The sequence below is a fragment of the Lycium ferocissimum genome, chromosome 1 (assembly GCF_029784015.1).
Source record: "Lycium ferocissimum isolate CSIRO_LF1 chromosome 1, AGI_CSIRO_Lferr_CH_V1, whole genome shotgun sequence".
In the NCBI taxonomy this organism is placed as follows: Eukaryota; Viridiplantae; Streptophyta; class Magnoliopsida; order Solanales; family Solanaceae; genus Lycium; species Lycium ferocissimum.
The window spans coordinates 68977316-68990346 of record NC_081342.1 but is presented as its reverse complement, the minus strand read 5'-3'; the positions used below and the strand labels follow the sequence as shown (position 1 = coordinate 68990346).

Below are 13031 nucleotides of genomic sequence, written 5' to 3'. Positions count from 1 at the left end.
TCTGCACATACACGGGGCAACACTGCAATTTTATTTCAGTAAATAATTAGTTTTTTTTATTATTTCTTTACAACATAGTATATTTTGTAAATAATAATCACATATTCATTTACATATTTTAATTTCATATCAATACTTACATTTCTTATATGTGTTTAGTTGTAATTTAATACAGTCCATTAGTACAGAAAATCGGAAGAGTTTATCGCAAACACAATTAATTCCGACATTTTTGGTTAAATTATCCGTTGATATCAAATCACATCCCAATTCTTACTCCCAAGCAAAAGGGAAACATGTTCCTTTAATTTTGGCTTTTTTTTCAAAGCCACTTTTGCACATATCTTTTTTTCTTCGGAAAAGGTCCAGATCTGCCCTTCTACTATACGAAATTGCACGGATATGCCCGTCGTTAAAAGGTGATCTCACATATGTCCTTAACGTTACTTTTTGGGTTACTCATGCCCTTGATTTAACGGAAGCCAGAAAAAAATATTGGAAGGCAGATTTGTGCAGTTTCGCATAGTATAGGGGCATATTTGATCTACTGAAATTCCTAAATATTATTGCAAAAAATAAAAAATATGGCACAAAATATCATTGCATTCCAAAACAGAAAAAATATTTGCAATTACAATCCATGCATCCACCATTACATTACATCTAAATTATAGGGATAAGGCACCATTACCCCCCTGAACTATACCCGAATTTGCTACGACACACCTTACCTTTCCCAGGGTCCTATTATCCCCCTAAACTTATTTAAAACGGAATAATTACCCCCCTAAAAGCTGATGCCCACTCTCATATGGGAGAGTGACATACACTCTCCTTGCCACATGTGTATTTATTTATTTTCTTCTTTTTTTTTAATTTTTTACCACGTGTCAATTTTTTTTAAAATAAAAATAAAAAACTGAATTTTCATTAAAAATAAATGAGTTTTAAAACCCGTTTTTTTTTTTAATTTGAAAATTTGATTTTTTTTTAAACCCATTTAAAAAAAAAAAAAAAAACTAAAAACATGGATTAAAAACTGAATTTTCTTTTAAAAAAAGGATTTTTAAAACCCTTTTTAAAAAAAAAATTGAAAATTTGTTTTTTTTTTTTAAAACCCGTTTTTGAAAAAGAAAAAAAAACTGAAAAATGATTTTTTTTTTTAAATATGAAAAAATGGATTTGTTAAAAATATGGAAACTTGATTATTTTTTTCAAATGTCTTAAAAAATCTTGATTTTCATGATTTCATTTTCTTAGGACACTTTTATTTTTCAAATAAAATCCGGAAAAGTGCTTTTCTTGCCAAAATGTGAAAAAACCGAATTTTTATAAAATTTTGAAAAAAATAATTATTTTCTTAACATGTGGAAAACCCTTTTTTTAAAACTAAATGTGGAAGACTTGATTTATTTTCAAATTTTAAGAAAATGCAGATTTTTAAGAAAAAAAAATTAAGTTTTCCCCTTTTTTATGTTTTCACTCTCTCGAAGAGAGTGAAACACACTCTCTTTGCCACATCGCGTTTAGGGGGTAATTATTCCGTTTTAAATAAGTTTAGGGGGGTAATAGGACCCTGGGAAAGGTAAGGTGTGTCGTAGCAAATTCGGGTATAGTTCAGGGGGTAATGGTGCCTTATCCCTAAATTATACAACTAAAAGATTAAATGCAACTACAACCATCTTTTAAAGATTGTTTTCACAAACAAGAGCACCATTTTCTCTTTTCAAAAGATTTGTTTTACTAATGATGATATTATTTTATTTTTCAATTTATTGATGACCTGGATATTTTTCTTCTTCCAGTCCCAGTATCTACACGATAATGCATGCAACAACTGCCGCACAAAACATAAACATAAAAAAACAAAAAAATTCATTACAGATTTGCCACAAAAAAAAATCACAAGGAAAAAAAGATAACTTACATTAGACTTATGACGCCTGAAAATACGTCTCCCATAGTGCTGAAACTTTGATAACAATAATAGAGAGAATATTACATTTAAGCATTTATACGGTCTTATATAAAATTCAATGTGGTATTGCCCTTTCGCGAATTCCACGCGTAACAGAAATTTAGTAGATCTGTAATGACTTGTGATTTTTTTGTGATCTATAATGACTTACATTAGACTTGTGATTTTTTTTTTTTTTTGGGACAGAACTGTGATGAATTTTTTTTATGTTTATGTTTTGTGCGGCAGTTGTTGCATGCATTATCATGTAGAAAGACGAAAAATATCCAGAAAAAACTATCCAGATCATCAACAAATTGAAAAATAAAAATGATATTATCATTAGTAAAACAAATCTTTTGAATAGGGAAAATGGTGCTCTTGTTTGTGAAAACAATCTTTAAAAGGTGATTGTAATTGCATTTGATCTTTTAGTTGTATAATTTAGATGTAATGTAATGTAATGGTGGATGCATGGATTGTAATTGCAAATGTTTTTTATGTTTCGGAATGCAATGATATTTTGTGCCATGTTTTTATTTTTTGCCATAATATTTAGGAATTTCAGTGGATCAAATATGCCCCAATACTGTGCGAAACTGCACAAATCTGCCCTCCAATATTTTTGTCAGGTTTCCGTTAAATCAAGGGCATGAGTAACCCAAAAAGTAACGTTAAGGGTATATGTGAGACCAACTTTTAACGACGGGCATATCCGTGCAATTTCGTATAGTAGAAGGGCACATCTGGACCTTTTCCGTTTTTTCTTTACCTACACCTTCCTTTTCAAACTTCTCTACATTCTTTTTCTAACTTTGAAGACTTTTCCTTCTAACTTTTTTTCCTCTTACGTAACTTTGAAGACTTTGCTGATCTTTCTTTTTAAACTCTTTCGTGCCTCTTTCTTTTGAAAAAAAAAAAAAAGAAGAAGAAGACTTTCTCACCTTTCTCCCTTTCTCATACTCACAAACTCCTCTCATCTCTTTGATTCTGGGAGAGACTATTTCTCCTTTTTATTTGCTCACCACTTCCAACCCCCATTGATTTTGCTCAAGGAGCTCTGACGCCACTACCTTACTGAAGAAAAGAAAACCTCAATCTCCGGTGAACTATGCTGGGTTGATGGACTGTTTTATTTCATTTTGGGTGTTTGTTCATCAATTTTCTACTAATTGTTTTTCTTTTGTGAGTTAAAAAAACAAATAATATATTTGGCCGATGAAGAAATTGCCGTCGATTTTCGAGGCCTCCCTGCACATAAGACGGTTTTTTTTTAATTTTAAATCGCAATATATATTTATTGTTGTTTCGTTAATTCATTTAGTAAATATTTATCCATTACTAACATTTTTATTAAGTTTTATGTAGGTATCCAGAGTTACTTTCCGAAGACGACTCTCAAAGATCTTTTCGGATTTCTATCTGTATTTACTTTTATGTTCTTAAATTATACAAAGAATAAAATATAGTGAAACTTTATTTTTTGGGGTGCCGATTGGTGGTATTTATTTATTAATGTTACACATTTTTTATTTAAAGTTCACTACGTGTTTTAGGCAAATTAACATTAGGTCGTTATTATTTTATTTCACTTATATGCTTTCCTTATATCACATCTTATTGTAGGGATTTAGTAGCTCAGTTGGTTGGCTACCTGAACTCTCACCTAGTTGGTGAGGGTTCGAATCCCCACATTGTAATCCATTTTCCCTTCCCCTCCCTGCTATGTAATAAACACAATTTTAAAAAAAAATATCACATCTTATTCATAAAACTGCACTCATATTTGTTAATATTCTTGACATTGCGTATCTTATGTTTGTTTACTAAAATCAGTCTTTTAAATTAATTCTCTTAAACATTTGTAAATATCTTTTAAGCGCTCATGTTCCCTTGAAAACCAAAAAAAAAAAAAAAAATCATTACATTCAGTCATTTTTTTTAAATATTTTATGTTACATTCATTCTTCAGCTCCATTAATAATTAATTTTATTAGCTAATATTGTTAGCCATTTTACTCCCCTTCTTTCTATACTTTATTTATTTTTCAATTAAATGTTTCAGTGGCAACTTATCCTTTATAGATCAACTTTCATTCTTTAAGTCATTCTTTACGGGCTTTTTCTTATATATATTTTGAATTCTAATTCTTTTAAAAACTCAAAGATTATTCTTATATAAGTTCATAAATACAATAATTTTTATACTTTACTTTTCTATCTTGTTATATATATTTTCATACATGCACATATATTCACATTTTACTGCATAACATTCACATTCATTATTCTTTGTTCGAACATTTTATAATTCTTTGTACATAATAACCAATCATTTTTACACAACCCTTATGCAATCAAATCAGGTCCAGTCGGGGACCATATTTTGTAGATTTTGAAGGATGCTTAAAACATTCCCTTCGGAATAATTTGAACCCAATTTGAATCTTTACCCAGAATCTCACTTGTTTTCGCGGACTATTTTTAAGTCACATATATTAATAACTTAGAGGTATCCTAGTATACCTTAAATGCTAGGTGGCGACTCTGTACATAATTAATCCTTTTAGAGCCTCATAAGTTGTACTTTGTTTAGCCGTGGTAAAAATAGGATGCAACACCCCTGCCGTTACAAAATGGTGCAAATATACCCCTGACCCTTTTCACTAACGGGATTTTTTTTAAAAATCATTTAGCTTATTTTTTAAATAAAAAAAATGTCATGTGTCTTTAAAAACTCTTTTGTTTTTAGTAGACATATTTTTCTAATGCCACATGGTAAAAAAAATTTCTGGTGGGTCGGGTCTGGTTTGTTTGAAAAAATATCTCCGTGGCTTTAAAAAAAATAAGTCTACCCATGCATATTTTAAAGCCATGGCATTTTTTTAATTAAAAAATAACCCAAGTGATTCTTTTTTTTTTTTAAAAAAAAATCCCGTTAGCGAAAAGGGTATATTTGCAATATTTGTGTAAGGGCAGGGGTATATTTGCATCATTTTGTAACGACAGAGGTATATTTACACCACTTTTATAACGGGGGTATATCTGCTCTAAATTGCAAAGTTTAGAGGTATATTCGCACCTTTTTCCCTTATATAAATATTCCCTCTGTCCATTTTTACTTGTCACGTTTCGCTTCTCGAGAGTCAATTTGACTAATTTTCGGAGCTAAATTAAATTAGATTAATTCAATATTTTAAAACTAAAATTTAGATGTTCGGAAACTATACGAAAAATACTATAAGTTGACATTCTTCTCATATTAATATGATGAAAAATTCCATGTTAAAATGTTGGTCAAAGTTTATGCAGTTTGACTCTCTCGTGAAACGAAACGTGACAAGTAAAAGTGGACGGAGGGAGTAAAAACTAGCTCTAACCACCTTGCCTAGTGGATTTGTTTAACCAAAAAAAAAACAAACTAAATCCATTATGCCAACGTCTTCTTATTCAAGTCTTTCGCTCCTATGTGATGGGGGAAAAAAAACGTCTTCTTATTCTTGGCATCTGAAAACTAAGATAGCGAGTCAAACAATTGTGAATCGAATTTTCGTTTGGATGTTACTACTCATTAAGTGAAACAGGTCTGTCCGATATAAAGGGTTGTGTTTCAGGCAATAAATTAAGTTCAGTGAGGTGTATTGAATAGACTATACAGATTACGAGGCCAATATTCTCCTAAAAGCACATCCATCGCAGAAATCTAAAACACAACCTCAGAAGAAAAACATCACAAATAAGTGTAAAAACAACCCACAAGAATAGGTGAAGAGACGACCAACTCATGACAATTCTGAACTATATATCGGTTGCCTATTTGTTTCCGCTAAGCTACAAACTATATCGCAACCAATTACCTACAATTCTGAATAAAATAGTTCATTACCGGTCTCGCCACTGTAACATTATAACTGATGCAATCTTAAGCTTCTTACAAGTAATTAAGGATTTTTCACATTCACAATTAGGGGTGTCAAATGGGCGGGTTGGGCTGAAATTGAGATAGTTAAAATGGGCTGAGCTCATTAATGGGTTGGGCTAAGATTGACCCAGAAATTATTTGGGCTGAAATGGGCTAAAAATGGATTAGGTCATGACTTGCCCAATTTGACCCAATTTTTTTTTTTTGAAGAGTCTATTTTCTAGGAAAACGCTTTCCGCATAAAATATTTTCTAGAAATACATTTTTCTTGAAAAATATTTTTTCCGAAAACATTTTTTCGTGGACCGTGGAAAATATTTCCGAAAAAAATATTTTTCGTGGAAATGAAATTTTCTATTTCATATATTTTACTTTACTTTTATAAATTTTTTATAAGAAATGGAAACCTTTTTTACCCCCACCTAGGGATGTGCAAATTAACGGTTAAACCAATAACCCGAACTAATTATTGGGTTATTGGATTAATAGTTCAGGTTAATGGGTTATTGGTTCGGGTATCAGGGGGTGTTTTATGGTTATTGGGGTATCGGTTCCGGTCTCGGTTTGACCACTTTTACTAGTGGGTGAGCCGATGACCATTTATTGAACGAAAAAGGGCCAAATATACCCCTGTACTATCGGAAAATGGCCAAATATACCCCTCGTTATACTTTGGGTTCAAACATACCCTTGTTGTTATACTTTGGGCCCAAATATGCCCCTGCCATTATACTTTGGCACAAATATACCCCTCGAGGGACACGTGTCATCGTCCTATTGGCCTATTTTAAATTATCTCTTAATTAATTAAAATCCAACCTATAACCCATATCCAATTAAAAGACCCATAAAATTCAGGTTGAGAGCTTCTTCAATTGCTGCTTCTGCAATCCTTTTTCCGACAATAGTAGTATTGTCCAATGGCTGTGTTTACAAAAGAGGAACCAGGAATCAATTAAGGGTGTTACAGATTTGCGGTGGTTTTGTAAACAAACAATTTTGATTTTTTTTTTTTTTTTTTTTGAGAAATGGATGCGGTACGTTTTTATGCCGTCTTTTTGCGTAATGCAAGTGTTTTAGGACAATTACAAGCGAGTGTTTTTGGAAAGTACATGTGCTTACCCTTGGAAAATAAAAGAAGAACAGAATTAGGCACGAAAGGATATTCATTCTGTCCATTATGAATAAGAATTTTTAATTTTTCAGTGAAAGAGAGAACCTTAACTCAAATTTTTTGGGTATGGGTATGGGTTTTTTAATTGAACACCGGGTTATGAGTTAGATTTAATTAATTCAGAGATAATTTAAAATAGGCCAATAGGATGATGACATGTGTCCCTCCGTTAAAATGAGGGGTATATTTGTGCCAAAAAGATAATGATAGGGGTATATTTGGACCCAAAGTATAACGTCAGAGGTATATTTGAACCCAAAGCATAACGAGTAGTATATTTGGCCCTTTTCCGATAGTACAGGGGTATATTTGGCCTTTTTCCGTTTATTTAATTACACTTATACCCTTTTATATATAAAATCACTTGACTAGACGTAGGGCTCACTTGATTTCTCACTTTAGAAACTTAGTCTCTTAGCAAACCCTTAGCGGCAATTTCCTTATGCACTATACGTGATTTCCTTGTGACTACCTGAAAGTGCATTTTGGAACAATAAATGCTTGGAGAATGTTTCTTATTTTCCTCATGCATTGGTGTTTGGCTGTCTGCAGTGACACGTTATGATAATTTTGATCCAAGTTTACTTACGTCCTTCCTATTCCAATTGGATAATTTTGTTCGAAGCTACTTTCAGTTTTTGAAGATGGGTTCTTTGTTCTTGAAAATATTCGTGTGAAATCTTAACGGTTAAACCTTAACCGATAACCGATCCGATAACGATCAACAACCGATTAACCAATAACCCAGTAACCGATACCTTAACGGTTTAACATGTCTACAAATCGATAACTTTCAAATCCGAACCTAACCATCCGATACGCAGCCCTACCCCCACCCCCACCCATGCCCTTACTACCCACCCAACACCAAATTTAACCACGAAAATTTCACATTTTTTTAATAAAAATAAAATAAAATATACTCTATGAAGTAGAAAATTCGGAGACGTAGGGCTGGGGTGGGGGAGGGTATGGTGTAAGAGACCAAAAAAGAAAAAATTAAAAACTTTTCATAAAAAAGAAGAAGTTAAACTTTTGGTTGTGTGTGTGTGTGTGTGTCGGGGGGGGGGGGGGGGGCCCACAAAAAGAAACTTTTTATTTAAAAAAAATTAAACTTTTTTGGAGGGTGGGGGTGGTCACAGGTAGCGTGAAAAATCACAAAAAACTTCTTTAAAAAAAAAAATTGGAGAGTTGGTAGGGGTCGCAGGGGGGTGGGTGGTGTAAAAATACCACAAAAGATTTTTTAAATTTTTTTTAAGGTGGTATGGTGGGAGAGGGGGGGGGGCGACAGCTGGTTGGGGGTGGGAGTGAGTTCAAATTGGAGATCTCAAGCAATAAATCCAAATTAAAGTAGATTTTAAAAATGGGCTAAATTGGAGATCACCCTAAAATGAGTTATGTTGGGTTGTGCTAAAATCAACCCAATACAAAATTATCTTGAGCCCAACACATAAAATTTTGAGCGATTGGACGGGCCATCATCATTTGGGTCATAATTGACACCCCTATTCACAATACTAAGTTATTGGGATGGACTCATATATATGAACCTCCATAAATCATTTTTCTTTCTCAGATCACAAATCTTAGGTATTTCAGTAAGCAGAGTCTCCACATAAGTGACTCTTAACATCGAATTTACACTCATCACTTAATCAGTTAATTACCCCAAGAAAGGTATATGTTCAATGTATAGATCGACCCCTCCCTGCATTACTATACATGCCGTCGGGTTATGTCAATCTAATAAGCTTCAAATGGTCGTTATCGGAAAGAAATATTGCTCTGGTGGTGCCTAAGTTCACACCATATATATATAGCATCCTTTAGAATTTAGATGTTGATGAAATCCTTTTTGCAGTTCAAGGTGAGGATTCTTTTGGAAAGACGTTTTACATTTTTCTTGTTTTTGAATAATTTATAAACTTCAGAGCGGGTTAGAACCTGGTGGAAACCCCTCACACTTAACTTCCCCTGCCAGAGTTTACAGGTCTCTCATACTAGAATCTTTTGATAAAAATCAACGAGTCTCACACCAATTTGAACATTACATCTCTTTATATATTTGCTAAAATGCTTGTGTTTGATAGAAATAATCACTGAGACTGCCTGTATTCATCTTGCCGACAGCACACTGTTGTGGTGCAGCCAAGACATTTGCAATGCCATTAACTTGATCTGTGTGTGTACATGTGCAATGTGCATCGACTTATCTACCCATTTCCATAATCAGACATTTTGATATATCCTTGCCAGAAAAAACAGTAAGTAGAACAACCAATCAGGACAACTTATTAGAGACGTACATAAATTATGTACAGAACACTTGTGAACAAAGGGGAAGAAAAAAAAAATACTCCAGTTATCAGCTCAAGGTTTTTCAAATCTTATAGCTTTCAAAAATACATATTTTCTATAGAAACTCTCTTCAAGACCCAATCTTTTTCTTTAGAATCCTTTCTCTCTCTGACAAAATCCAATACGCCAATGCCTTCCTATTCTTGACATCTGAAATTTTGAAAAATAAGATAGCGAGTCAAATACTTGTAAATTATTTTTCGAAATATTGAGAGTTGTTATAGCTAGACCATGCTAAAATGAAACTATACAATGTTGACACATCCAATTACTAAATAATTAGATCATGGATTGTACTTAGAACCTGTAATGATAGATTCCAACTGTGGTAAAGATTTGAAATTTTATTGAATTGATTCCTCCTCCGTCGTATGTTATATATAGTTAAATTTTTACTAGCTTAAAACATCAACTAAGGCTAATCCTTTTCAAAATCTTCTATTTATTGAAATTATTGTAAATACAATTATGCTCAGTATAGATCTTGCTTAATTGTTATAACAAAAGTATAAACATTAGATACTTACAATAAACTAAAAGATCAACATAGTGATTAACTTGAATACCTAAAGTTCTGAAAAAGTATAAACATTAGATAATTACAATAAACTAAAAGATCAACATAGTGATTAACTTGAATACCTAAAGTTCTGAAATCAAATCTTGCTCAATTAATAACTTGTCTACAATGGATTATTTCTTCTTCTGTGATTCCTTTGACATCGCAACTTCTTTCTCCTTCGCATAGTAATTTTGTGTTCCAGTTCCACAATGATTCTTGCAAGCCATTTTGGATTTCCAGTTGAAATCATGAAATATACTATGGATAACCCACTACATAGTCCACTACTATAGCCCATAAGAGCAGCTTTCCGAAAATCATTTAGAAATTCAGAATTGTTGTCTTGATTGTCTAATGCAAATACGGTATAATTTGTCTCTGATACATGATCGTTGCAAGAAACTGGGAATCCATGTAATCCATCATTACCTTCATATGAATTGTTCTCAAAGGTATGCAATTGATTCCCTTGAGGAATGCACCCTTTGAGATGATTGTGGAAGAGATTTGAGAATTCGAGATATGTAAGAGAAGCGAGTTGTTGTGGTATCTCTCCCAAAAGATGGTTACAAGAAAGGTCCAAGGATTTGACTACAGATAAATTTCCAAGTGATGATGGTATATGACCTCGCAATCCATTATGAGACAAATTCAGCACCCGAAGTGCAATGAGATCTCCCAAAACACTAGGAATATGTCCTTCAAATTTTTTGTTTGAAAGATCGATAGTGGTGTACAGAAACAAGATTCTCACAACTTCAAGCTCCAATCCCTTTGTTACGATAGCTACCGAGTCTTGGTAATATCCATCTCCTTCATCAATTGGTGCCTTCATTGTGTGATCAATTGTCCTCATGGCTTTCAAGAGCCACACTAGGAAGTTTCCTATGAAGGCATTGGAAGAGAGATCTAACATTCAAAGATGAGGAAATATGTTTTTAATCATTGAAATTCTGATGGGTCCATGCAATTTATTGGATCTCAAACTTAAACTTGTAGCTTTGGCAGAGTTCCACCACATGAGGAATATGTCGTTGAGGTGATTATCTCCTAAATCAAGAACTTACAACCTTTTGCAATTGGCCAAAGATCGGGCCAGGGGATTCTCCCCTGTAATTTATTACTATGCAAGTTGAAGTTTCTAAGTGAACTTTCAATGCTGAAAGTTGTTGGAAGAGCCCCCGAATGATTGTTGCGACGCATATCCAAAATCTCAAGAGCAGTGATATTGCCCAAACATTGCAGAATTTCTCTGCGCAAATTGTTTCTGGTCAAATCTAGAATTTGCAATGACATCAAATTGCAAATAGACAAAGGTATCTTCCCACTTAGATTATGTTCAGATATGAAGAAGTATAACGTGGAATTTGGCAGAATATGTATTGAACCTTGAAGCAAATTGGATCGCAAATCAATCAGAAATAGAAATTGAATCCAAACTCGTCAACATATTGTGGGATATATTAAAATTTCTCAATGAAAACATCCAGTTAGACCATGCCCAATTAGGAATCCTTCCTTGAAGCTTATTATATGAAAGATCCAACACCTCAAGTTTCTTTGCGGAACTCAAAAATTCTAATTCTTACACTTCACATGCAACTAACTGTAAGGTATCGAGATATTCGGGCAAAGTAAATTTAACTATGTTCTCATTGGTCAATGAGATACGATTATATGAAAGATCAAGATCCGTAAGATATTTAAGGTCTGAAAACAAGCTGACATCTATATTGCCACTAAAATTATTTGATGAAAGATCAAGCCTTGTTAGGTTCACTAGTTTTTGAATTGACTTGGGAAGATGGCCTTGCAGCGGATTCCCTTATAAGTAAATCCAGACTAGTGTATTGTACTTGAAATCCTCAAGCTGGCCAGAAAAGTGGTTATTACTCAAGTCTAGACTCCTTATTGATGGAATTTGGGAGAATATCCATGATGGTATTGATCCATTCAGGGAGTTATCTTCAAGGTACAAAGACTCTATGTGGGTGAGATTCGAAAGAGATTCAAGAATAGGCCCCAAGAGATTGCACGAATAACGTACCAGGGCCTGCAGTGAAGTTAGATAGCCAAGAGACTTAGAAAAATTATCAGAAAAATTCACCTCACTAAGATCTAACTCTATGAGAGATGCATTGCTGTTCCATTTGGTCTTCAAAAAATAAACATTGAGCTGATCGTTGTCGAATAAGTCAAGTCTTTCTAGGTTGGGCCAGTGAAAAATACTCTTAGGCGTTATCCTATACAATTCTGTATCTCCCAGCCTCAGAGTTGTTAAAATAGAAGAGATATTCGTAGGAATGGTGGAAGAGATGTTCACACCACTAAGATTAATCTCTCTTAAGTGGGTCAAATTCTGAAGGAGCAATTTAAAATCATGGGTTGTGAATCTTAGCAATTTAGGACCACTTCAGAAGGAATTTGACCTGAGAAAGACGAGTAGGAAAGATCAAGATGTGTCAAGCTCATAAACCTACCAAATTCAGGCGAGATGTGAGAATTATAGAAGTTATTAAAAGAAAGGTCAAATCTTTAGAGATGAGAGAGCTGGAAGAGGCTGCTATTGGAATGAATCTTCACTCCAAGACAGCTGTAAGTGAGGTCAAGTTCAATGACATGGCCAGTCATCTCATCACATATCACACCATCCCATAAGCAGCAATCTCTGCTCATGTTCCATGTACTCATTTTTAAGGCTCATCACACCGATCAGTCAAACAAACAAAGGGATATAAAAGAGTAGGCATTTTCTTGAATTTTAGAAGGGAAATGTTTTCATCTTTGCAGCACAAATGAGGTATGGATGAAGAAAAACAAAGCTGACAGAGACAGAGAAAGGACAGAATTAAGAATTGCCTTGTGTCCATGTTTTGTCACAAAGATATAAAAAGTTTGTATTAGAAGAAATCAAGAATGCTAAGCTATGTGTTAGTTCCTAATTAAATCTTAGTGATTTATATAGGACGATTTTAAATAGTGGACTTTCAAAAAATCCTACGCAATTTCTTGAAAGATTTAGAAAGAAAGATAAAGCATCTTAAAAATTTCACTTTAA

At 33.3% G+C, this 13031-nt stretch overlaps 1 protein-coding gene across 1 annotated transcript; it reads right to left on the bottom strand.

The window, feature by feature from the left end:
• Nucleotides 1–10024: 10024 nt before the first annotated feature.
• Nucleotides 10025–11979, bottom strand: LOC132030941 (receptor-like protein Cf-9 homolog). Its single transcript, XM_059420749.1, has one exon. It carries the CDS (start codon nt 10887–10889, stop codon nt 10095–10097), a length of 795 nt encoding a protein of 264 aa, XP_059276732.1. The 5' UTR covers nt 10890–11979; the 3' UTR covers nt 10025–10094.
• Between the last annotated feature and the right edge of the window lie 1052 nt (nt 11980–13031).